This window comes from Globicephala melas, chromosome 2 (assembly GCF_963455315.2).
Source record: "Globicephala melas chromosome 2, mGloMel1.2, whole genome shotgun sequence".
In the NCBI taxonomy this organism is placed as follows: Eukaryota; Metazoa; Chordata; class Mammalia; order Artiodactyla; family Delphinidae; genus Globicephala; species Globicephala melas.
The window spans coordinates 57,022,410-57,045,570 of NC_083315.2; the positions used below are offsets into that span (position 1 = coordinate 57,022,410).

Below are 23,161 nucleotides of genomic sequence, written 5' to 3' on the forward strand. Positions count from 1 at the left end.
AAACCAACCTTATGATGGAGGCTTCAGCCCGCTCCTCCTTGGGTACACTGCAGGAGCCCCGTGCGTGGGGCAGAGAGGGTTCCACTCCCGCCCCCTCCCTCTCATCCCCCTCACCCAGCCGGTTCCTCTGACAGGCATCCTTCTGGTCGGGACCAGCTTTTTAGTCAGATGCCCTGTGACCCCTGCCTTTGCCTGCTGCTGTGGGGGTGATGGTGTCTGCGCCAGGCTCTCCCAACACGGGGATTGACCTCTCCAGGCTGCCCTCCATCTTCCTGTTTCATAAGTAAACCTTCTCTGCGGCAGGTGAGGTGGTAAAGCACGGGGACCTGAAATGTGTGCGTAATGAAGGAATGCCAATCTACAAAGCACCCCTGGAGAAAGGGGCTCTGATCATACAGTTTTTAGTAAGTGCATGTGTTTTATTCTCATGGGACATATAATTAAATGCCTTAACTGGGAAGGGAAGAAACAACTGCTCTTTCCCACCTCACCCTTTACAGGTTATTTTTCCTGAAAAACACTGGCTGTCTCAAGAGAACCTTCTCCAGCTGGAAGCTCTGCTCCCTCCTCGACAGGAAGTCAGGATTACAGATGACATGGATCAGGTGGAGCTGAAGGAGTTTAATCCCAATGAGCAGAACTGGCGCCAGCACAGGGAGGCCTACGAGGAGGATGATGACGGGCCCCGGGCCGGAGTGCAGTGCCAGACGGCATGATGTGGCCCGGTGCAGCGTGGCCCGGCCGGACTAGCACGTGATGAATGTATAAAGTTGGCACAATGAAAATGGCATCGCTTTAATGGCCTCGTGTTTGGGGTGTCCTGTGTATGTGTTCAGCATTCTCAACTGCTGAGTGTCTTTTTGGTTTTTCTTTTTTTTTCTTTTGGTTGTAACTTAAGTTATAGCTTAATTTATATTTAAATGTTTTAAGTGTAACTCACTCTAGTCTGCATATGGAATCTGTTTATTTACATTTTCAGGATATTTCTGAGATGCCAGTGACCGCACTGACACTTTGTGCTTCTAGTGGCTTTGCCATAGTTCAGTTCCACCAATAAAGCACAGCCCAGACGACAGCACTCAGCCCCCTACAAACCTCCAGGCATGAAGTGGGCGACCTGGCCCAAGTCTAGCTCTGCGGTTTCTTCCCCTCCCCACCTCCCGCATAATGGCAAAGTTACTGAGGGCATGATCTCAGGGCTGCTCATGTGACATTTCTGAATCTACATTCTAGATGCTTCTCCTCAAGAATAAAAGCACATCTGTGGGTTGGGCTTGGCTGCAGTGCCTGGTTCACGCTGAGTGGGCTTCAGGGCCAACTTGGTTCCCACTGTCCTGTGCCCTTGAATGCTTGGAACGGGGTGTGTGTCTGATCATCTCTCTTGGAAGCTTCCTGAACCTTCCAGGCCTTGCGGTGAGGACAAACCAGTGTTTTAAATGAAACGCTGATAAAACTGTTTGCCTGCGCCCCCCGCACCTTGTTTTTTGTTGTTTTATTTTCTGTTGACAGCATTTGCAGTGCTCTCCCGCCAAAGTGCTCACTTGTAAAGATAACGAAACCATCCATGTCTGCAGCAGCCTCAGTGCAACGGAATCCACGGGAGATGCTGGTGGTTCAGCCCTGTGGCACAGCCAGCTTCCCTGTCTGACCAGTGATCCTGGATGACTTGAGGGTCTGGAAAGGCACCACCTCATTCTCCCAGATTGAACTCCCTTCCAAAGGATGGTTCCTCTCCTTGCACAGCCGTATCACAAAGGGCTTCCTGCTCAAGGGATAATGTTTTAGTGAGAACTGAAGTTCTACTCTGGACCGCAGTCTGTATGGACTACCACTGTAAATGATAACTTGTTGGGAGGGATATTATTCATTAACTCCTGGCAGGCAGACTACAATTTAAATTTAGGGTTACCTCAACCTTTAGCCATTACTGCTCCTTTCCTTCCCACAACAGTCATGAAGAAAAACTCCTGCCTTCTAAGCTGCTGGGTTAAAGCAGAGGCCACTTTTCAGATCCACCCTTATTGGTTATACAGTATCTGAGAGTTTGACTCAGACCAGGGACCTCCCCAGGAGGGCCAAAGGGTAGATGAGACCCATGGCAGGTAGGTCCAGTGGATGGACCAGGCTCCAGCTGGCTAGTGGGTGGGCATAATTTGCTCAAAATAGGTATAGAAAGAGCCCACCTGTCCCACTTTGACCATCAGTCAGGAAAGACATAAAACCTATTCTTCCAACTAAGCCTATATGAAAATCAATTGACGAATGGACCACAACTCCAGGGTGTTGTTTCTGTGCTGTGACTTCCTAATAAATTATTGCTAGAAAACTGTCTAGTTGATGATGAGGCAAAATTACATTCAGCTCCTTGTCATGTAGAGAATTTGGAGGGTGTTGCTTAAAATTTATTCCACCTGTATATTTGTCACTTTAAAATTAAAATTGAGCTGGTATGAGAGACAGATGGTTTTGTTTGCTTGTTTTTTAATTTTCTCGAGCTCCAGTGACCAGTGCTAAGTGCCAGTTTGCCTCATGTTGGTTGATATAACGGAATGAAGTTTCCACTCTCACAGAGCTTATATTTTGGGGGTGGGGATCAATACAAACATCACGCAGTGATGACTGCAGTGAAGAAAGAGTAATGGGAAAGGGGCCAGGGGAAGGCCTCTACTGGGAGCTGCCCCTGAGCGGCTACCTGAAAGCGGTGAGACCTCTCAAGGTCTAGGCAGAGGAAGTGGCCAGGGCTATGTGGGTACAGGAAGGTGAACAAGGCAGAGGCAGGAGAGAGAAGCGAGGGGCTACCTAAAGAGCACGGGCTTGATGCTAAGGGTTATGGGTTTGGAAGAAAAGCACAGGACCTGACATGAATCACATGAAGTTATGATCAGTAAAAAGCAACAAACTTCGGAGGGTTAGCTACTTACACCTTTCCTATTACACGCAGACCATGTATCAAGTGGGTCGCCGAGGAGAAAACTGAGGTACACGTACCTCCAGGCAAGAGGTCAACCAGAGTAAGTACAGGTTTGAGCCTGTAGACTGTCAAGGCAGTAATACCCACCCAGCAAGTTACAGCTTCTCTAAAATTAATAGGGTGAAAAAGAGTGTGACGGGACATTTTTTAATCTGTCAAATAGAAGAATGCCCAGATAGGACTACAGAATGTTCCCACCCAGTCACATAGCCTGTTTCCTTCAGGATCCCATTCTGAAATAGATTAGCTTTTCTCTTACAGCTTCTGCATGACTCATTCCTTGGAAGAGTGAGCCTGAATTTCTGTACTGGAAAGTTCAGTAAGTGCCTGGATGTATTCATTTCTGAGGCAGATACTCGGTTTCACATAAGGATGCTGATTCCTCTCACTGTTCTACCAGTAACAGGGCAAATGAAAACGAAGCATGTTCAAGAACATGGGTGTCTGCATTAAGAACACTTTATGTTACAGTATGAATGGCGTTTCCAATAAAACATGAAAAGATTTATACTGTATCTACAAAATTTAAGTGTTTGCTACAATAAATGCTATATTTCTTTTAAACAAGCTAGAAAGGTAAGGAATGTCATGATCAATCTATACATTCTTTCTGCAGCATTAGCCTGGAAGATTGATGTTTAAATTGGACAATCGTAGATGTGAATTTCCTGATCATCTCCGACAGACACAATCTTTGAGCCATTTCCATTGTATTTTACTCCCCAGACCTGTAAATAAAAAGAAAAAAAAATTCCACTAACACCTTTATTCTTTATGAATGAACATCCTTACTCTATTCTCATTATACTGAATCTAGAAAAACACTGAGATGAGGATGTTCTCGTGCTTTCTGCCTTTCCTCTAACCAGGGATCTTCTATTACTACTGTTTGATTATCATTCCACTCACCTCCCAACTCAAGAAAATTTCATTTCTAAACACAAATCAAGATATCTACAAACCTTTCAAAGATTCACAATCTAGGAAGTGACCTAATGCTGTGAAGATGGAACCCACAAGGGACCAGCATGTGGTCTCATTTATGTTTCCAGGAAGGAAAAGGCCCAACCACCCTGAGGTCGCTGCCTACGGGGATCATTGCAAACTGTGCTCCTCACCTACCTCCTCGGGCTCGCCCCCACCACGGTCAGTACTTCTCACTCTCTTATTAGAGGCCTATGAAACCTGCCTGTCCCTAGGAGCTAGATAACTTGGCGTCACACGTCATTGCTTTCATTTGCTATGTACTGAATTAACAGATTCACACCTCCTTCCCAGACAGAACTGATGTGGCAGGAGTTTTATCAGGTCAGCCTGTCACCCTACCCCTTAGTTGGGTGTTCTAGCCCTGATTTCAGTGCTGTGATTGGGCCAGGTGATGGCCTCATTTCCACTCCAAACGTCTTCCTCTGAGGAAAGCACCACACACTGACCTTCACCTGCCAAGCAACACAGCCAGCCAGGTCTTACTCCCTGAGTTAAATGTTTAAATCCAGTAGTGGAATGTCAAAATTAAACCCCCTCAACTTTGTTGGCAACAATTTAAGATTAAATGTAAAAAAGCATGAACAACTGTTAACTTTAAGCTGCATTCCGAAGAGATTCTATGAGATTGCCATAAGAGCATTTAAAATATCTTAAAAGACAACTTTATACTGCCATGGGTATTTTATTTTATTTTATTTTATTTTTTTTGCGGTACGCGGGCCTCTCACTGTTGTGGCCTCTCCCGTTCCGGAGCACAGGCTCTGGACGCACAGGCTCAGCGGCCATGGCTCACAGGCCTAGCCGCTCCGCGGCATGTGGGATCTTCCCAGACTGGGGCACGAACCTGTGTCCCCTGCATCGGCAGGCGGATGCTCAACCACTGCGCCACCAGGGAAGCCCCGGGTATTTTATTTTTTATACTACTTCCCCAAGACCCTTGCTATTCAAAGTGGTTGGAACCAGCAATGCTAGCCTCACCTGGAGCTTGTGACAAACACAAAAACTCAGGCCCAGGCCAGACCCACTGAATCAGCATCTGCATTGTTACCAGATCCCCAGGAGATTCCTGTGCACATTAAAGACGGAGAAGCCCTGCACTAGAATGCCTTTATCATTTCACATTCATCTTGGAAAGATAAGACTCCTATGAAAACAAAGCCTCTTCTCCCTAATTTAAAGACTGAAACAAAAGTTAGTAATATCACTAACTTCAAACAACCTGTAAGAATTTCTGGCTTCAAGTATATTCAAAGAAAAAAAAAATCACTTCACTTCTTTGGGCCGCTCCAAAAGAGAAAAGCGATGGCTGTGGAATGGAATGGAAGCTTCTGAGGAAGCAGGTTCTTCTTGAGCCAGCCATGGCCCAGCTGTACCCAGAAAAGGGCCCAGGCACGCCCCAGGCACCAGCTGCAGCATGTTTCAAAGAAGGCATTTAAAAGCTGTTGGCTAGTACCCGTTTTCTGACCTACACAGGGACATATCATGCCTTGTGGGTTGCTAGGCTGACAGCACGTCCTGAGCCTCTGCACCCCCGAGTGCGCACAGGAACACGGGCTGGATGGACATCCAAGCAATCAGAGTAGCTCAGCCCCAAGGGTCGACTGGTCTTGACAACCCAAGCAGCAAGGTTAGGAAAAGGAATGAGTTTTGGCACAGTGGTCAGACAATGCTAGCAATCCAAACGAATATGAATGTTAATTATGCCATACCTGATCCTGGTGGTCAAAGAAGGTGTGAACACAAGTCCTCGTTCCAACATCCCAAACCTTTACACTTTTGTCAGATGAGCTATTTTAAAAAAGGGAACATTAGTATCAGAAAAGTTCTCAGACTGGTTTGAAGTTGGAAAGAACCTGATCAAAAATCCCACACTCCTTCACTCAGCCTACCTAGAGGCCCCCTTGGTGCCTGGGTACACAAGTGGCTATCCAGGGCCCCAAAAGGTGGCCAAGGATGTTGGCATCACTGGTTGGCTTTCCCCTCTCACAGAGCAGCTATTTCCCTGAACTTCTGACTGCCTGGCCTTCATATTAAATGTTCTCATCAGGAGTCTCGGATGAGAGTCCTATATCCGGATGGGAGGGAGGCCCGTGAAAGCTTCAAAATAAAGGTTCTCAGAGGCTTCTGTAAACCTCTGTGCAATGCTATTAAGCCATCCATCTCCTGTTTTTCAACTGTCTTGGCCATCCTGGGCCTAAACAACATTGGGGTCTCAAAGCACAACATTTTAAGAACAGATTTTCATATCTGAAGTTACTACTGTAACTGTGTTATCCTGTGTTACAGTAGTAACTGTAGTAGTAGTAACAGTTACAGTAGTAACTGTTACAGTAGTAACTGTAGTAGTAACAGTTACAGTAGTAACTGTTACTGTTACAGTAGTAACTGTTACTGTTACAGTAGTAACTGTACTGTTACTACAGTCCCTTAAGTAACTGTAGGTAGAAGCCTAGATTTATAAGGCAGAAACTAAGAGCTGAACTGTTCAAAAGAATCCACTTTTGTTCCAGCTAAGGACAATTAACTTCACAATTTAAAAAACACTGCAGAAAACAAAGGCTATCTGAATTTAAAAAGGGTCTTCAAATTTTAAGGCAATTCATACAAGATGACCATCTTCATCTTCCTAACATTTTAGAAACTGATAAGAATCATAAGTACCTGGAAACAAAGTGTGTGTCATCAGGACAAAATGCAACGTTCAGCACCCAGGATGCATGGCCACTCAATGTGCCAGCCAAGTTAGCGTGCTGTCTGAAATGGGAGTTTCAAATAAAATGGAGAGGTTAACTTTTGGAATACAATCACTGAAATGGAAGGTATACTCTTAATTGCCCGTTTAATTGGACCAAATCTGCTATCCTTATAATCACCACAGTATTAGTTTAAAAATTCCCCTTTTCAATGAAGTAGCATCACACACTGCAGAAACAAAATTTTCAACAGCATTAACCCCAAATATGTCAATGTCACCAAGAGCCAAAAATAAAATCCTGAACAAGCAGAGCTTAAAAAGCTCAAAATAAAGAAGGCTCAGCAAGCCAACTCCTAAGATGAGGAAACACAACCAGCAGGGGCAAGTAGGCCATCTCAGGGCAGTTGCAGGTTCTGACCCCTGCCCACCCAGTACCCTTTCCATATAGGGCCAGTGCCTTGTGTCTAAGGAATGTATCAAGATGTACTCTTTACAACAGATGTGGCTTGGATAGACCATTTTTAAGCTAACCAAGAACAAGACAGATCTAATTACGACAGTCATTTTCACTCTTTAAAAAAGTGAAATGAAATCACTTATGGCTGGAAAACAATCCTAAGACCCGACTGAGGCCAGCCAGCAGTTTCACCTCTGAACCCAGAAGAGTAGAGCAAACCTCAGTTAGGTACGAGGAAGAGAGGTGGCCTCAGTGGAAAGCAGTGGGATCACAAGAAGGTAAAAGTCCTAGGTGTTCATTCAGTAACAGCACCTTAGCCAAACCACCACCTCAGCTTGGGCTTCTCGCCTGCATTATGGGGACGCTAATCCGCGCTACCTTACCGGTTGTTGGGAGGATGATGAAATTGTAGCACTGAAAGCCTTATTAAAGAAAACTGGATACTTAAGGAATTGCTGCTATTTATATTGGCTCTGCTACTGACAGGCAAGCACAGTTTGAGAGAGGCATCTTCCCCCCAGACCCTAACACCCTCATTCAGCTCTAATTCCAGAAGCTGCAGTTCTCATTCCATGTCTCTTTGACAACTTTTCGTCCTCCAAAAGCCCCCAAGTTTAAACTCCCGAAAAACTCTCACAGGCCCATAAAAGGACATGCACGTGGATGATCGTGGTTGTGGCACCCGTCGTTGGGAAGAAGTGTAACATATGCACCCAGTGGATTAGAATGCTACCTTTGGAAGCCAGGAACCAGAGGCACACGGATTGCAGTACTGAGTCAAAGCATCACACACACGTCAAACACCGTATAGGGGAGACCTCAGGGGTGAAAAGGAGTGGGGACTGAGAAAGACAGGGGGAAACAACAAGAGAAAGGGCCCTTGCACAGGCTTCCAATGAAACAGAGCCGTGAACTGAAGATTAACTCACTTCTATACCTGTGGTCAAAAACCAACAACAAAAAAGCTCCCTCATCTAGACCTGCTGCAAGCTGGCTTATGAACTGACAGTTCCCTAACTAGGGCAGAGAAGTACCTTCTAGAACACCCCTAGAAAATGGATGTTCTAATTGTTTACCATCACTCCAAGCCAGCTACAGCCCATGGCTCCATCTCCTCAACTGTACACTACTTACCTACCTAAAAGAATTTAAAATCACAACAGACAGGATGCCTGAAAAAAAGTAGCAAGTATGTGATCCTAGTAGGTAACCCATGCACGTCTTCCTCCATAACATTCTAAGCTCAAAGCAGGGACGCTGACAGGGGAGGAATGACTGGGGAGACTGAGCGTCTGACAGGACCTGAACACAAGTCTTTCCTAGACCCAGAGAGGGAGCAGCACACTTGCTAGGGCTCCTCCTAATGATAAGAGGCAAAACAGGCATTGGTATTAAGTGAGAAGCCTTGAATCCCAACAGGTAACTTACACATCATAGATCTTGATGTAGCCATCATCTGAAGCAGTGACAAGGAGCTGCGAATCCGGGGAAAAAGTCAAGGAGCGAATGGGCATAGCGTGGCCTGAAATTCACAAAGACGCTTGTTAACTAATACAGTGTCCACTAACTATGTCACTTTTAATGACTGTAAGTCACTGGGTTGCACTGCCCAGCTGCTTCAGTCAGAGAGGGTACTGACTGGACCCTTCCTTCTAATGCTCTAGAAACATGCACATAACCCAGGCCCCTCCTGCTGGAGCCATTTCACCTCAGATCCCTTCCTTGACCAACTGGACCTCAGCACACATTGCTTAGAAGAAACTCCTCTGCCACAGATATGGCCAAACATGGAAATATGCATCGTTTCTGATTTGCAAGGTTGAACAAATAGGATGCTATTTCCCTACCAAATCCTTTGTTGTAGGGTAAAGGATACACTGAAGAGGTAATATATCCTCTTGGTAGGATTCAGAATAGTACAAAAGAATACAGAGTAGAAGTCGCCCTCCAGCCCTTCCCCTGTTCTAGTACCCAGTTCTCCTGCCCAGAGGTCATCAGTGCAAAGGGTAGGCACAGCACTTTCATCTACCTTCAAATTACTGACAAAAAGCAGTTATTTTCTAATCACAAAGTTCTTTAGAACCAAACATGACAGAAATAAGACACTCATATAGCTAGGATATATTAACACATAAATAAAAGGCCTGTTCACCAAAAAAAGCATTTAACACTGGTACAAGAGCTAATATGTCTAGGTTATAACTAGTGACAAAACTGAACCTTAGAGGCATTTGAGATCTCCAACTGAGATTGATGTTTTGCAAATCTAATGCTCATTTGCCATTTAGCAGCATTTTAATGAAAGAATACGTCTTCCTTTGTGATCTGATAACCCAGTTTGCACAAAATAAACGATGAACCACACCTTCCAGCGTGTGCAGAAGTTTCCCGGTTGCAATATCAAAAATATTGATGATTCCGTCTATGGCTCCACTGGCCAGATACTTCCCATCAGGACTCTGCGCAGAGAACATATTGAGATCATTTGAAGCTCCATATTGTTAAGCCATCCCCACCAAACACAAGCAATCTGCTGGCTGCAGGTCTAACTGGCTGACTGGCAAACCATGCCAGTAGCTGCCTGACAAGACCAATGCAGAACGCTTACCAAGGAATACAATGGGCTAGAAGAGTAAACTGAAAGAATCAGAGAGAGAAAAAGTGAGCAACGTTTCCTTACATATGCAATACTAAGAATGAATTTTCCTCTTGTGTCCAAAGAATATTCCTTTTTCCCACTTTCCACACCAAAAATGTTCACTTTCCCCACATGAGTTCCTGTGGCCAGATACTGGGAATCAGGAGAAAAGGCCAAAGTCCAGGCATCCACTGAACAGAAAAAAGAAGGGAAAAAACTATAGTGAGAAAAGACGTGACTTTAATTTTAAAAAAGTTGTGAAGATATTAATTCTATACCAATTTAGTTTAAGGGCGTCTTAAATTTTTACTAAAAATGTAGATAGACAGGACAATACCAAGTGTTAGCAAGGATGTGGAGAAACCAAAATCCTCATACACTGGTGGGAAAATAAAATGGTACAGCTACTTTGAAAAACAGTTTGACACTTTAAGTAAAAACACTTACCATAATACACAGCAGTTCCACTCAGAAATGAAAACACATGTCCATGCACAGACTTGTACCTGAATGCTCATAGCAGCATTACTCAGAATATTAAAAAATTGTAGAGAATCGAAATGTCCATGAACTGGTAAATGGATGAACAAAACGTGGAATATCCCATAATGGAATACTCACTGCTCAGCAATAAAAAGGAACCAACTACTGATACATGCTACAACACGGATGAACCTCAAAAACATTATGCTAAAGAAAGAATGAAGATGTATAAGACAATACGATTTCACTTATGTGAAATTTTTCAAAAAGGCAAAACTACAGGCACAGAAAGCCGATCAGTGGTTGGCTGAGGGTGGGAGCACAGATTAACTATAAATGGGCATGAGGGAACTTTTGTGGGGCATGGCAGTGTTCTAAAACCGAATTAGAGTGGTGGCTGCACAACTGTGGAAATTTACTAAAACCTGTTAAACTGTATACTTACAATGGGTTAATTACAGAGTGCAATTATAGAGGTGAAAGTCTACCTCAATAAAACTGTAAATAAATGAAAAGGTACCAGAAATACTCTTATATAAAACTGTAATATGACAAAGTATTTACCACAAATTAACAGAGAGTAAGGACTGGAAAGAGGCACTGCTTGTTTAAAAAAAAATCAGCTAGTTTTTAAGTTATACCACACAGCCTAATTTCAAGCGTTCTATTCAAATGTTATTTGTGTATCACAGTGCTTCTGTGTAAAAGTCTCCAGACTCATGGGCAGCCTGGGTAAACACATGTGCTTTGTATTTCCATCTGGACCACTGATAATATTTTAGCATTTCTTTTCTCAGCTACATGGGAACCTCTTCATAGGCAACCCCAAAGAGCTTTGGGAGCTTTCGGGGGCAGAGCCTAGAGGCCAAGGAATAATCTAGTTGTCCAGTGCTAGTCTAGGTCCCTTTGCCCATACCCACTCTTATATGGGAATGTACCCTAAGTCCTGCCCCTCCTGCACCTGCCCAGAAACAGTACTTGTTAGATCAAAGGGAGAGGAGAGAAAGGCTCCTTCCCATGTCACTCTCCTTATTCCTGGGGCAGGGCTCAAAGAGGGCCCTTCTCAGCCCAGGGGAGAGTGAAGGCCTCTCTGAGCTTAACTCATGGTAGACAGGGGCTCCTAGCACAGATGGGTCAGCACCATGTTCCACGGTGAGTTTTAAAATAAAAAATCTCTCACAATTTTTTTTTTTTTTTTTGCAGTATGCGGGCCTCTCACTGTTGTGGCCTCTCCCGTTGCGGAGCACAGGCTCCGGACGCGCAGGCTCAGTGGCCATGGCTCACGGGCCCAGCCGCTCCGCGGCATGTGGGATCCTCCCGGACCGGGGCACGAACCTGTGTCCCCTGCATCGGCAGGTGGACTCTCAACCACTGTGCCACCAGGGAAGCCCTCTCACAAATTTTAACACACATATTCAAAGTAATAATAAATAATTTAGCTCTATCACTTTTCTTATGAAATATTTGTTTTAAAAAGGAAATTAACTTCAACAGGGCTCAATTAACCAAGAAGATCTGAAAAAGCTTTTATAATCAATCTCTCAAATAACTGCTCTTTAATATCTATCTTTACTCCTAAATGAGTAAAGCATTATTCTAACAGGATTGTTTTCTTATTCTTATCATAATTAACTGTTTACAGGTATAATAGTTACTAGAAAATCTGATTTTTATTCCTTGAAGTTTAATAAAATCACACTTTTGAATTATTTTTACATTTGCCTATTAACTGTTTGATAATATAGAACTTTTAGTGGCAAATATCCTTATACTCGAAATTGAAGGAATTTTTTTTTTTTGGAATTTTTATTCCTCCATTAAAATGTGCAGTCTAAAATTTATTTTAACATTTGCATAATAAATCACTAAGTTCCACCTCATCAGCAAAAGAGTAGTAGCTTTTCTTTACATTGGGACATCTTGAACCATCTGATGTTGAGAGGCCCCTATGCCTCCGCCTTTGTTCTTCTTCAATGTCAGTTTGCTGGAGCTACAGGATGGGTGAGGTGCCCAATGGAGGATCTTCCCCTTCATCTTCCCTTTCTTCTACTTCCTCACTTTCTTCTTCAGGATCTGAGATTTTCTTTCTTGTCTTTTTCTCCTTCTTCTGTTCCTTCTTTCACATTCTCCAGGCATATTTTCAAGATAGGTATAATGTAAATGCCCATTTCCCTACATTCATTAGACCTAGACTTGTTAGTTTTACCTTCAGATGAATTCAATTCAGCCACTCCTTAGTTGTCAATAGCAATGCTTGCTTTTATTACTCACCCAAATAACTGTTGTTTAATGGTCTGGTATAGTTTAGGAATATTCCTATCCAAAAAGAAAATAAACCCAACCCTCTACTCATCTCAGTATCTTTTTTCTTTCCTAACAGTAATCTTTCAATGATCATTTGCCACACGTGGAACCAGTATGTAGTTTAAGGTACTATTTGTCAGGGAAGGCAAGGTGGATACAGACACCATCCTTTTCCTTGGAACCAATCCAGTAATCATTTCTTCAGCTGTGGTGTGCCCGGGGTGGGGGGGGGGCACAAAACCACGCAGTGACCTTGGCGTCATGGGAGGGCTTAGGTGTCCAATATGAAAAGGCAGCAACAGATCTGCCTCTTCCTCCTCTCAGCTATAAAGCAGAGTCTTAACAGACTTTGTGGGCTAGTTTGGGGACCCAAGTCCTCTGTAAGAGATTTCAACAGGGCAAGGACACATGCAAAAACAATCATCTGGGGAGTCAGAGTGTCTGGGTAGCTTTTTTCAAATACATATCCCAGCCCACACACCCCAATAACTGTGATTCAGTGGATCCAAAATAGGGATTGGACATATGCATTATTTAAAAAGCTGTAATAGTTAAGAATCAGAGACATGGAACATTGCCACTGAGGGGAAATGAACTCAGTTTCCAGACAACCCAGAGTCCTTAAAACCCTCGGACCATCATTCTTTCCAGAATAAGTACAGCCTCTAGGGTCTACTGAACATAACCAGTGGGAGACAAATCCACCTGGGTCTCCAATCAAGGGAATTAAGTTAAGGAAATCCCTGAGCAGCTCTTCCGTAGTCAACCCACAGAGGGGTGTGCCAGAGAGGGACCAGACTCTCTGTACTCTCTACCGGTCATCACCTATTCTGGTAGAACAGGCTCTGCTCATGAATGCTATGCAGTCATTTACAAGTAAATATAAGGCTACAAGGAATCCTGAAATGTCATGTTGCTTGTTCCACATTAATCCAACCTACTGAAATCATTAGCTTCCATTACCTCAGATATTTATCAAGGCTAATGGACAAGATTATGCTGTCCTATAGAACTTAAAAAAACAAACAAACAATGGATTTGTTTCTTTAGAAGTTTCATATATCTATCATATACTAGAAACAGGCACTTTAATCATAATTAGTAGAGATTACCATGATACAGATCTATGAGGACACAGTGCTTTATGTTCTAGACCTCTATAAGGCAGTGAATGTATCAATTCAGAATATAGCAAACAGAGGACCTCTGGACCATTCAAACACAAGTCCACAATCCCAAATCAGCAATTCTGAAACCCAAAGGCAATGAAAACTGTAAGTTTAAAAAAATAATTTTAGTACTTAAATTCATTTGGTAATAAAACCTGACCTGAACTGATGTAAGGCTATTTATAGCGTGTATATACCTCTCTTAGTGTAAATACTCATGTTTAGTCGCTGAGGTATCAGTATTTGATTAGAGTGCTGCCCCCAGCCCCACTGAAGGTATTACATGACATACAGTTCATGCACCCATATTACCAGTCTCAAATCCAAAAAATTCTGAACTGTAAAATACATCTATCCCTAAAGGTTTCAAAAACGGATTGTAAACCTCTAGTATCTTCTCTAAGAGTAAAACTCTTACCAGGTCCTGCATCTATAGACTTTATCTGTTTGCCGTTTTCCAAGTCCCAGAGACGAATATGAGCATCAAGAGAACTGGACGCAGCAATGGGCAGGGTGTGGCTGATGTCCACAGACACCACACCCAGCTGATGGCCCTCCAGACTCCACTGTAGGTCCAGCTTCTCATCACGCCTTCAATGGGGGACAGAGAAATGGATTTCTTCACACACAACACATTGTACCTGGCATCTGAAATTCTGGGCCCCTGTAAGTATGCATTACCAATGGTCTGTGAAAAGCAGAATCAGAGAGGAAATCAAGAGCCACAGAACACCAAATGCAGCCAACTTTTAGCCATGAGACTTTTTTTTTTTTCTTAAACTATAGGGCCTGAACAGCGAATAACAGGAAAACGAGTGAGAGAAAAATAATCTGCCTTTGTATACCACCATACTACTATTGCTTTCTTGCTCAGAAAACAGTTAATACTTCTCTGATTGCAATTTGGGAGCCCAGTAGTAAAAACCCCAATTTCCAAGGCTGCATGTTAGAGGAGAGGGCACTCACCATTTCCAGACCTTCACCAGGTCATCCAGGGATCCTGTGACCACCGTCTCAGAGTTTTCTTTCTTGTTTGTCCCCCAGGCAACTGACCAAATGGCATCATCATGGGCTAGAATGGAAAGCGCTTCATTTTAAAAGTCTTCATGCAACTTCTAAACTGAATGTGCTAAGATGAAGCTGAAATACTGTTACAACAACTCTGAGGTAATATCTACCTGTATCACTTTATTGTTTTGCAAACTGCTTTCTCATACAGCTTTTATTATAACTGTGGAGGCAGATATGAAAACTGGAGGTTCTGAAGAAGCTACTTGCCCCAAATCACAGGTTACCAGGTAGGGCAGCAGTACCATAGTAATCCAATGTCCTTTCTACTTTAGCATGCTGTCCAACATGCATTAGTTTGGAATGGCTCTCACTTAGCTAAAGTGAAACCCACCCCAAAAAGAGATCTAAAGTTGATAAGAGTTATTTCTTAGAGGTCCTTGGAAACCAGTAGGCAGGTCTGAAAATAAATAACTAAAGCAGCTTCCACGCATGAGTTGCCTTTTGCCACAATGTCTATTATGTTTAATGGGCCAGTTATTACTTTAATCCTTTTATAAGTATTACCTCAGCCACAACAACCCTATGAAATAGGTACTGTGAATAGTATTTTCATTTTACAGATAAGGAATCAGAGGCTTAGAGAAGCCTAGTAGCTCACCCGAAGTCAAAAGCTAAGAAGAGGCAGAACTGGGATTCAAACCCAACCTCTCTATTAACTAACGTCCACTTTAAATTCTAAGTCTTTAAGTTGCATATCTGGCAGGCCATGCCGGTGGGTCTGCAGACCTGGTGCAGGAATATAAATGTGATAAGTGCACAAGGTGGCTTTCTTCATACCTGGCAGCATTTCTCCAGGAACACCTTTTCAAGATATGAATACAAGGGCATTCAACTTAAACAGCTGTGAGTTACATACATGGCTTCCGTTACAATCCCCACGCGACCCAAGCCTGCTAGCTTGCCAGCCGGATGGCATTCGCTGCATACAAGGTAGCTGACTGGCATGCCTGACTAGCTACTAGTTACCTATGCTAGCTAACCTGAAAGAATGCTTTTGGCTTAAACTTTAGACTACCTAAATGTCACCTACTTAAAGTGGAAGAGCTTTTATTAGGCATTCCACAAATTCCTCCAGGCTTTACCTAACTCATCCAGGCTGTGGTGGAGAAATGGGATACATGTGAATAGTCCAGGCACATACTCCTTTTCAGGTATGAAGTCCGGTATCACTGGCCAGTTACCTTTCTAGACTGAACTCTGACCTGCCTCCTGCTCCCATTCCCACCACTGTCTCCAATGCACAGCCCCCAGCCCACCCCCCACACTCAGTAGTCTTGACAGAAATTCACCTCGCTGTTACTATATCCTTCACTTTCATTGAGGGTCAAAGGTCCTCTGCACTTGTTGTAAATGAAGGAGCCCGATAAAAACCCCCAAGAGAACTTCTGAGTTCAGGGCCAGGCTCAAGTTTACCTCCCCAGATGAGCTGTGGCATTAACAGATTTCTGAGACTCAAAGCGTTTCCTTCTTTCACTTTGATAGCTGGGAAGCTCAGAGTTCCTCAGGTGGGAAAGCTTTCCTCAGCCTGGAGTTCTCCGGTCTGTCATTTGACTCCTGCTTTTTCTTTTAAGTTAGTGGCTTGGTTTTTGTTGTTGTTGTTGTTTGTTTTTAAGTGTATTTGTTTTCAGCTGCTTCTGCCAATGTTTCTGCAGAGTACAGTTGGAAACTGCATGTCTGGTCAGCATGACAAAACCCTTACGCCAGGGACAACAGTTTTTCATAGGTAAATTTGCTTGAACAGGCAAGCTGCTTACCTTGCTCTTGTTTGAAGAGAATACTGTACTAAAAAAGAACAGAAGACACATTAAACCAACGGTCAGATTTCAGATGTGTCCCATCCCTTCCCTAAAACACCCCCTGGCACCCAACTCACCGCCCTGCCCCCCGGTAGATATAGTCACCACAGTGTTAGCTGCTTCCCCTGCCTGATCTCTTAGGAGCTCCTTGATTCCTGCTCATGCAAGGTTTGTAGAGTCATACCAGAAAAAAATTAGTTCTTTAATTTTAGACAAACTATTGTCTCTTCTCCCTAACCACTATTACCAACCCAAAAAGGAGAGTAGTAAATTACGTGTTTTTTCCTGCTCTGATCACCAGGAAGCTCAGAGTCCAGTTTGCAGCTTAATTTTTGCAGCTGTATAAAACCACACAGTCTGCATAACCTGTTAACTCTGTCCCTAATTTATTACAAAGATATGTTTCTCTTTTTCTGATCTTTGTTTCTTTCTCGTTTTTGTGTACAAATTCTTTTAAGCTTCCTCAATCCCTTTGTAAACTGTGGTACAGACTTAGATAAAATAATCCTCCTCTTAGTGTTGTGCATTTTACTAGTGCCACCTACCCTCTGGTGACTAGGTGCCCAGGGTCACCCTACTCTTCAGGAGAAGAGCAGGAATCAGATGCTAGTTTTCTGACTACACACCCAGACAACGTACTGGGCTCGAACCTGCCAAAGAGACCAACTGATATTCTTTCTCTCCATAGGCCTTACCTGGTTGGTCATTTCCTTAACCAAGGATGAAGGGCTAAAGGCCAGACAGCTCTGTGGAAACAATACCAGGGTTTCAGTAAGGGGGTGTCATCAGGACAGAGGGGGCTACAGAAGGTTCCCCTTGATCAAGAAAATAAGGCAACTCTTTGGCAGAGTTGCCCGGACACTTTTCTGTGGATCAGTCCCAGGGGCCCCCTTCACAAGCCCTACCAGGTGGCACGGACTTCTTTCTCAACTAGTATCTATCACCTCTCATGTTTTCTTCTCCTCAAGTTGACTACAGAGAGGGACCAGTCTCCCTCCTTTGCTGCTCTTCAGAGAGATAAAAACCACAGGACCTTTTAATTTAAAATTTTATTTATTCAAAACTCAACAAGCAAATATGGGGGAGCAAAGTTCTTAGAGTTCATGCGGGGATCTCAGCCAAAAATGCCTATAAGAGCCAGTAGGCATGTAAATGAGGACATGAGCTAGAGGGAGACACATGTCTCCCAAAAGGTGCTGAAGTCTTTAAGGACTTAGCTCAGCTAAACACAAACTTAACCATAGGAATAGATTTAATTTCTCAGGCTATAATAAGAGTTCTCGATCTTTTTTGTGTGTGCTATAGACCCTCTAGCAGCCTTGTAAAGCCTATAAACCCCTTCTCAGGATGTTTTTAAATACATAAAATAAAATACATAGGATTAGAAAGGAAACCAAGTATGGGCCATTCTTGTTATTCCAGGCAGTTATGTTCTATAACATCACTGAACACCGAATTAGTGAACACTGACTGATCCACTGCTCCTAAGGGAGACACTGCATTAGGTTCCTGCAAGACTCTGATAATATTTTTGGTAACCAAACAATATGTAACTTTGTTTTATGCATGTTTCTCAAAACTACAATGAGGTATCACCTCACGACGGTCAGAATAGATATTATCAAAACATCTAGAAACAATAACTGCTGGAAAGGGTGTGGTGAAAAGGGAACCCTCCTGTACTGTTGGTGGGAATGTAAACTGACACCACCATTATGGAAAACAGTATGGAGGTTCCTTAAAAAATTAAAAACAGAACTACCATATGACCCAGCAATCCCACTACTGGGCATATACCCTGAGAAAACCATAATTCAAAAAGAGACATGTACCACAATGTTCACTGCAGCACTATTTACAATAGCCAGGACATGGAAGCAACCTAAGTGTCCATCGACACTTGATGATGATGAATGGATAAAGAAGATGTGGCACATATATACAATGGAATATTACTCAGCCATAAAAAGAAATGAAACTGAGTTATTTGTAGTGAGGTGGATGGACCTAGAGTCTGTCATACAGAATGAAGTAAGTCATAAAGAGAAAAACAAATACCATATGCTAACACATATATATGGAATCTAAGAAAAAAAAAGGTACTGATGAACCTAGTTGCAGGGCAGGAATAAAGATGTCGACACAGAGAATGGACTTGAGGACACGGGGTGGGAGGGGGAAGCTGGGGCAAAGTGAGAGTAGCATCGAAATATATACACTACTGAATGTAAAATAGCTAGTGGGAAGCAGCAGCATAGCACAGGGAGATCAGCTCAGCGCTTTGCGATGACCTAGAGGGGTGGGATAGGGAGGGTGGAAGGGAGGCTCAAGAGGGAGGGGATATGGGGACACATGTACGCATATGGCTGATTCACTCTGGTGTACAGCAGAAACTAACACAATATTGTGAAGCAATTATACTCCAATAAAGGTCTATTAAAATAATAAAGACACCTTATTTTACGTTGGTAATTCATTAATACTGAACTTATGGCTAACAGCACCAAAATGCTTGCCTATATGAAGTTTATCTACACGTGTGTTTTCTCCATAAGGCACATCACAGTCTTCCTGCACTTAGGAACACTAAGAGTACTTTAGCACTGTGCTTGGGGGGGGCCATTTTAAACACTGAAATTACCAATAAAAGCACAAAAATCCAAAAATCATGGCACTAACAGACTGAAAACAAGACACTTGTTTACAGCATGAGAACTGAAGCAAGAAGGCAGAATGTTTCCTTGTTCAACTGCAGCTGAGAATGTGTGTCAGTTGACTCAAAATTTTCACCACCTCACACATGTCCAAGAAAGACCGCAAAAGCACTGCAAGTACTGACTTGGGGCCTACAAATAAATTTTAACATGTAGATGAATTTGCAAATACAGAAGCTGAGAATAAAGATCAACTGTATACCGAAATAAAATTTTACCAAATACAAAAAAAAAAAAAATTTTACCAAATACAAAAATTAAATTTGTGATAGCATAACATGTGATTCTTAATTTACACATTACATAACAAGATCTAGCAGCAAGTCTAATAACTACCGTAATTTCAAAGTTGTCATGAGCTTACACAGTATGCTAAGATATGAAAATATCTGTAATTTCTATTGGTGACAAAGTCAACCTGTCAATACTGTGGTTTGTTGACAACATTCATAATCGAAAGAAACGCTAAATTTCAGTTAGAGGTTAGAGAACATAAGGATGCAATTTTTCTTCTCATCCAAGTTCATGGCTCCCTCAATTCTATCCATCGACATAGGAGACCATACAGCTAAGGCATCCAGGTTCAGGTTACTTGCTTTAAATTTGTAAACCCAAAAAGGCTACCGTGAAGGTTTTCCAAGGATAACAGAAAAAACAAACAAACGATTTGTAAATAATCTTTGCCTGTGAAGATCTCAATCAAGTTGGTAGTGCTTAATTTGTGACCCAAGAACAGGATCTTGGCCAGGGTAGGAAAGACAGGCAGGAGCTCAAGCCAGTTTTGCTGAAATGAACAGTATTACAACTCTGCTTGGGCACCAGCCCTCTGCCCAGTGAAGCAGAGGCCTACCCTCTCCCCTTCCAAATCCTGCCTCACATCCCTGCAACAGAGAGAAACAAAAGAGTAGGAAGGTTTGCAGGAAGCCAACTCCATGAAGCCAGCCTCCTCAAGACAGAGGTGTGCTTCTATCAATGAATGCACGTTTGAGGATATACCATGAGTCAGGCTCTGTTTTACGTTCTACACATAGGTTAGCTCACTGAACCCTCTCACCCCACTTAGTAGATATTCTTATTATCACCTCTACCTTCCTGATAAGGAAAGTGAGACTCAAGAGAGGTTAAGGAAGCTTCCTAAGGTTAGTCTGACAGTAGAAGGTGGATACAAGCTATAGTATAGGCCACCAAGCTACACTACCTCTTACATCAGTTTCTTATCCTCTAATAATTTAAGAGCTAAGAGGACCCCAAAGCCCTCTCTTGCTACCTTCTCTCTTAAGAGAACTTTCCTCCCAACTTCCTAGGCAGAATTCATTGCTCCCTCCTCAGTGTTTCTAAAGAACTTTACACATGTCCCTATTAAAGTACTCAGGCAGGTCAGCAACCCATAACACTACATGGTACTTGAAATAAAGATAACTCAGCCTGTGCTTGTACCTGTCCAGCTCGCTACCTAAGAAGACAGCGTGGCCCACCACTGGAAAACTTCGGTTAAGACAGTCGTTCCGTCTACGGACACTGAGACCTTTACTGCAGAGAAAGCAGCCCTAATCTCGAGGCTGCAGAGAACACCCTCAGGATGCAAGATGAGGCAATCTACCCTCTCCCCTTAGGCCCCGCACGTCGAGAGGCAGCCAGGATAAATGGAGTCACGGAAGCCACTACCCTCAGGCCCCGCAGCCTAGAGCATTCCTGAGCAAACCGTCTTAGAGGCAGCCTCGGGCCCACCCTCGCTCACCCGCCCTCCAGCCTGGGCGGTTAGCGACTGCCATCCCCACCGGCTGCGCGGACCAACTCACCGCTTCACTGCCCGGCTGCACGGCCCTGCGGCTCGTCTGACGCCAGTCTCCGCGCGACCGCGACGCGCGGCGATGAGCTCACGAAGGGGCGGGGCATCTCGCTGGTCCCCAGGGCGCCGGCGCATGCCGCAGCGGCCCCTGCCGTCGCTACGCCGCGCACGGGGCGGACGAGGATGAGGGTAGGAGGGTAGGAGGGTAGGAGGGTAGAGGGGGAAAGAGGCTACGCCCCGGTCACGCTGGTTTCCCCCGGGGGGCGGGGCCCCTGGGAACATGCTTCCGGAAGCGCAGTTTTAGGTTTCAGCAGCTGACCTCTTGGCCGTTTGGGTTCCAGTCTCTTCATTTGTAGTTTGAGATTAAACTACACATGATGACTGCAAGACTTCTGTTGCTTCAAAAATTTTTCAGTGAAATACAGCTTTGTTTTTCAAACTGCAAGTCACAACCTGTTACTGTGACGGATATCAGTTTATTAGGTCGCGACCAGCATTTTAAAACAAGGCGATGGAAGGGTGGAGGCACGCACCCTATCCTCGCAAAGCTGCCCGGCTGCTCCTGGCTGCTGGTCACTGCCCAAGGCTCTCTGGGCAGGAGGGAACAGATGTTTGGGGGAGCGGAATGTCTGGGGGCGGCCCCTGAAGGGTTAAGCCTTCTTTCAGCTAGTCGTGGGAGAGAGTACAGTCTCTCCTGATTAAAACTGGTTTAGAAGTCCAAAAAGATTCTAGTAGGACGTGATGATAGTATAGTCACGGTGAATGCAAACCTCTGAAGTATCCACGTACTCTTACCCTATCTCCACCCCCACCCCAAGTTAGAGTTTCCCAGTATCTAGTTTATTAGGACCATCTTGAGTTCTATGATGATTTCAGGAAACTGTTAAACCGTATATCTGTTGTCCATACAACTGGATAAAGTTCATCTTTGAGGTCTTTCTGAGGAGGCTGTGTGGCCCAGAAATTTGCTGAATACACTCACGAGTCTCCCAGGGCCCATTCTCTGGTCCTCAGTCATCCCTTCAGTGACACCTCTGTCCATGGAAACTTCATCCAGCCCCAGTGGATCCCCTGCATGTCATGGGTTTAGTAAATTTGGGTCAAAGTGAGCAGGCTTCAAGACTTACCTTGAATTGTCAAAAGTCTTACATGGCGTCTCGTAAAAGTCAAGTTATCCCTGCAACCATTTTGGATCTATTTGACCACAGGGCATTTGCCTCTGAAGCTAAGGAAGAATGTACAAATTATATCCTCAGACCAGGAAGCTTGTCTTGAAACCGGAGGTAATTCCTATCACATTGACTTAAGTGCTGAGTGGACCCCAGTGTTCAGGCAAATTCCACAGAACTTGGTTCACAGAAATCGGGCCCTGTAATGGCTGGCATCCAGGTTCCTAAAGTGTGGAAAGGACTTAACGTCGGTCCCCAGTGCAATGGCTTTTAGCAGTGAAGTGAAGAGTGATCCACTGCCTCCCTGTGCAACTGATTGCCAGTTTTGGCCAGTCTTAGTTTTTACCCCTTTATTTTTGTTGGCAGAGTTTGTGGGTTTCTCTGGATTTTGAATATAGACTGATTATTATGTGATCTCTCCCTAACCAGGATAATCGGGCCATCTTTACTTTTAGCTTATATAAAGAAGTATTCTTGAATACTCCTACTTTAAGAATGGTGAAATTTTGTCTAAAAAAATGCTTACAACTATATAGTTAAATGAATTTTAATTTGTGTGATTTGGGCTTATGTGGGTTATTTTTTTCCCTGCACATTAACTGTAAATATTCCACCTCTAAATTATTCTGAGAGCACACTGATCACTTTTATGCCTTTTATCTGTTGTCAGAATACTAAGGCTTTCTGCCTCTGTTTGCTTGCTTCCAAATCTGCTACTATTAATTTCCAATTGAAGCAAATTGTTCTGGGTATTAATTCAATTTTTGTCAGCCATTATAGTTGTTCTGAATGAAAATTCAATCATCTCTCAAAAGAGAAATATAATAGATTAAAAAAATAGAAGTTGTAAGAGTGTATCGTGCACTTAAAGATACGTCATATTTTATTAAAAAACTTGTTTCACATAGGCAGGTAATG

The 23,161-nt window shown here is 43.5% G+C and overlaps 2 protein-coding genes across 5 annotated transcripts in view; one reads left to right on the plus strand and one right to left on the minus strand.

Moving 5' to 3' along the window:
• DNAJA4 (DnaJ heat shock protein family (Hsp40) member A4) overlaps positions 1-2,459 on the plus strand; it is a 16,638-nt gene extending 14,179 nt beyond the window's left edge. For 2 of the 3 annotated variants that reach the window (XM_030874863.2, XM_030874864.3), the window contains 2 exons: positions 304-404; positions 501-2,459. In XM_030874863.2, the coding sequence (XP_030730723.1) occupies positions 304-404; positions 501-716 (317 nt within the window). In that variant the 3' untranslated portion in view covers positions 717-2,459. The remainder of the gene's footprint in view (positions 1-303; positions 405-500) is intronic. The other variant, XM_060293942.2, reaches the window with a different exon arrangement.
• On the minus strand, positions 853-21,141 carry SKIC8 (SKI8 subunit of superkiller complex). 2 transcript variants are annotated; one of them, XM_060293943.1, is made up of 11 exons: positions 21,085-21,141; positions 17,267-17,317; positions 16,530-16,557; positions 14,671-14,776; positions 14,123-14,295; positions 9,791-9,939; positions 9,476-9,569; positions 8,539-8,632; positions 6,620-6,712; positions 5,668-5,746; positions 853-3,699 (listed from the first exon to the last, which is right to left on the minus strand). In XM_060293943.1, exons 2-11 carry the CDS (start codon positions 17,276-17,278, stop codon positions 3,610-3,612), a joined length of 918 nt encoding a protein of 305 aa, XP_060149926.1. In that variant the 5' UTR covers positions 17,279-17,317; positions 21,085-21,141; the 3' UTR covers positions 853-3,609. The 2 variants fall into 2 exon arrangements, with proteins under 2 accessions (XP_060149926.1, XP_060149927.1); XM_060293944.1 differs by lacking the exon at positions 21,085-21,141 and adding an exon at positions 21,024-21,042.
• Positions 21,142-23,161: the final 2,020 nt, after the last annotated feature.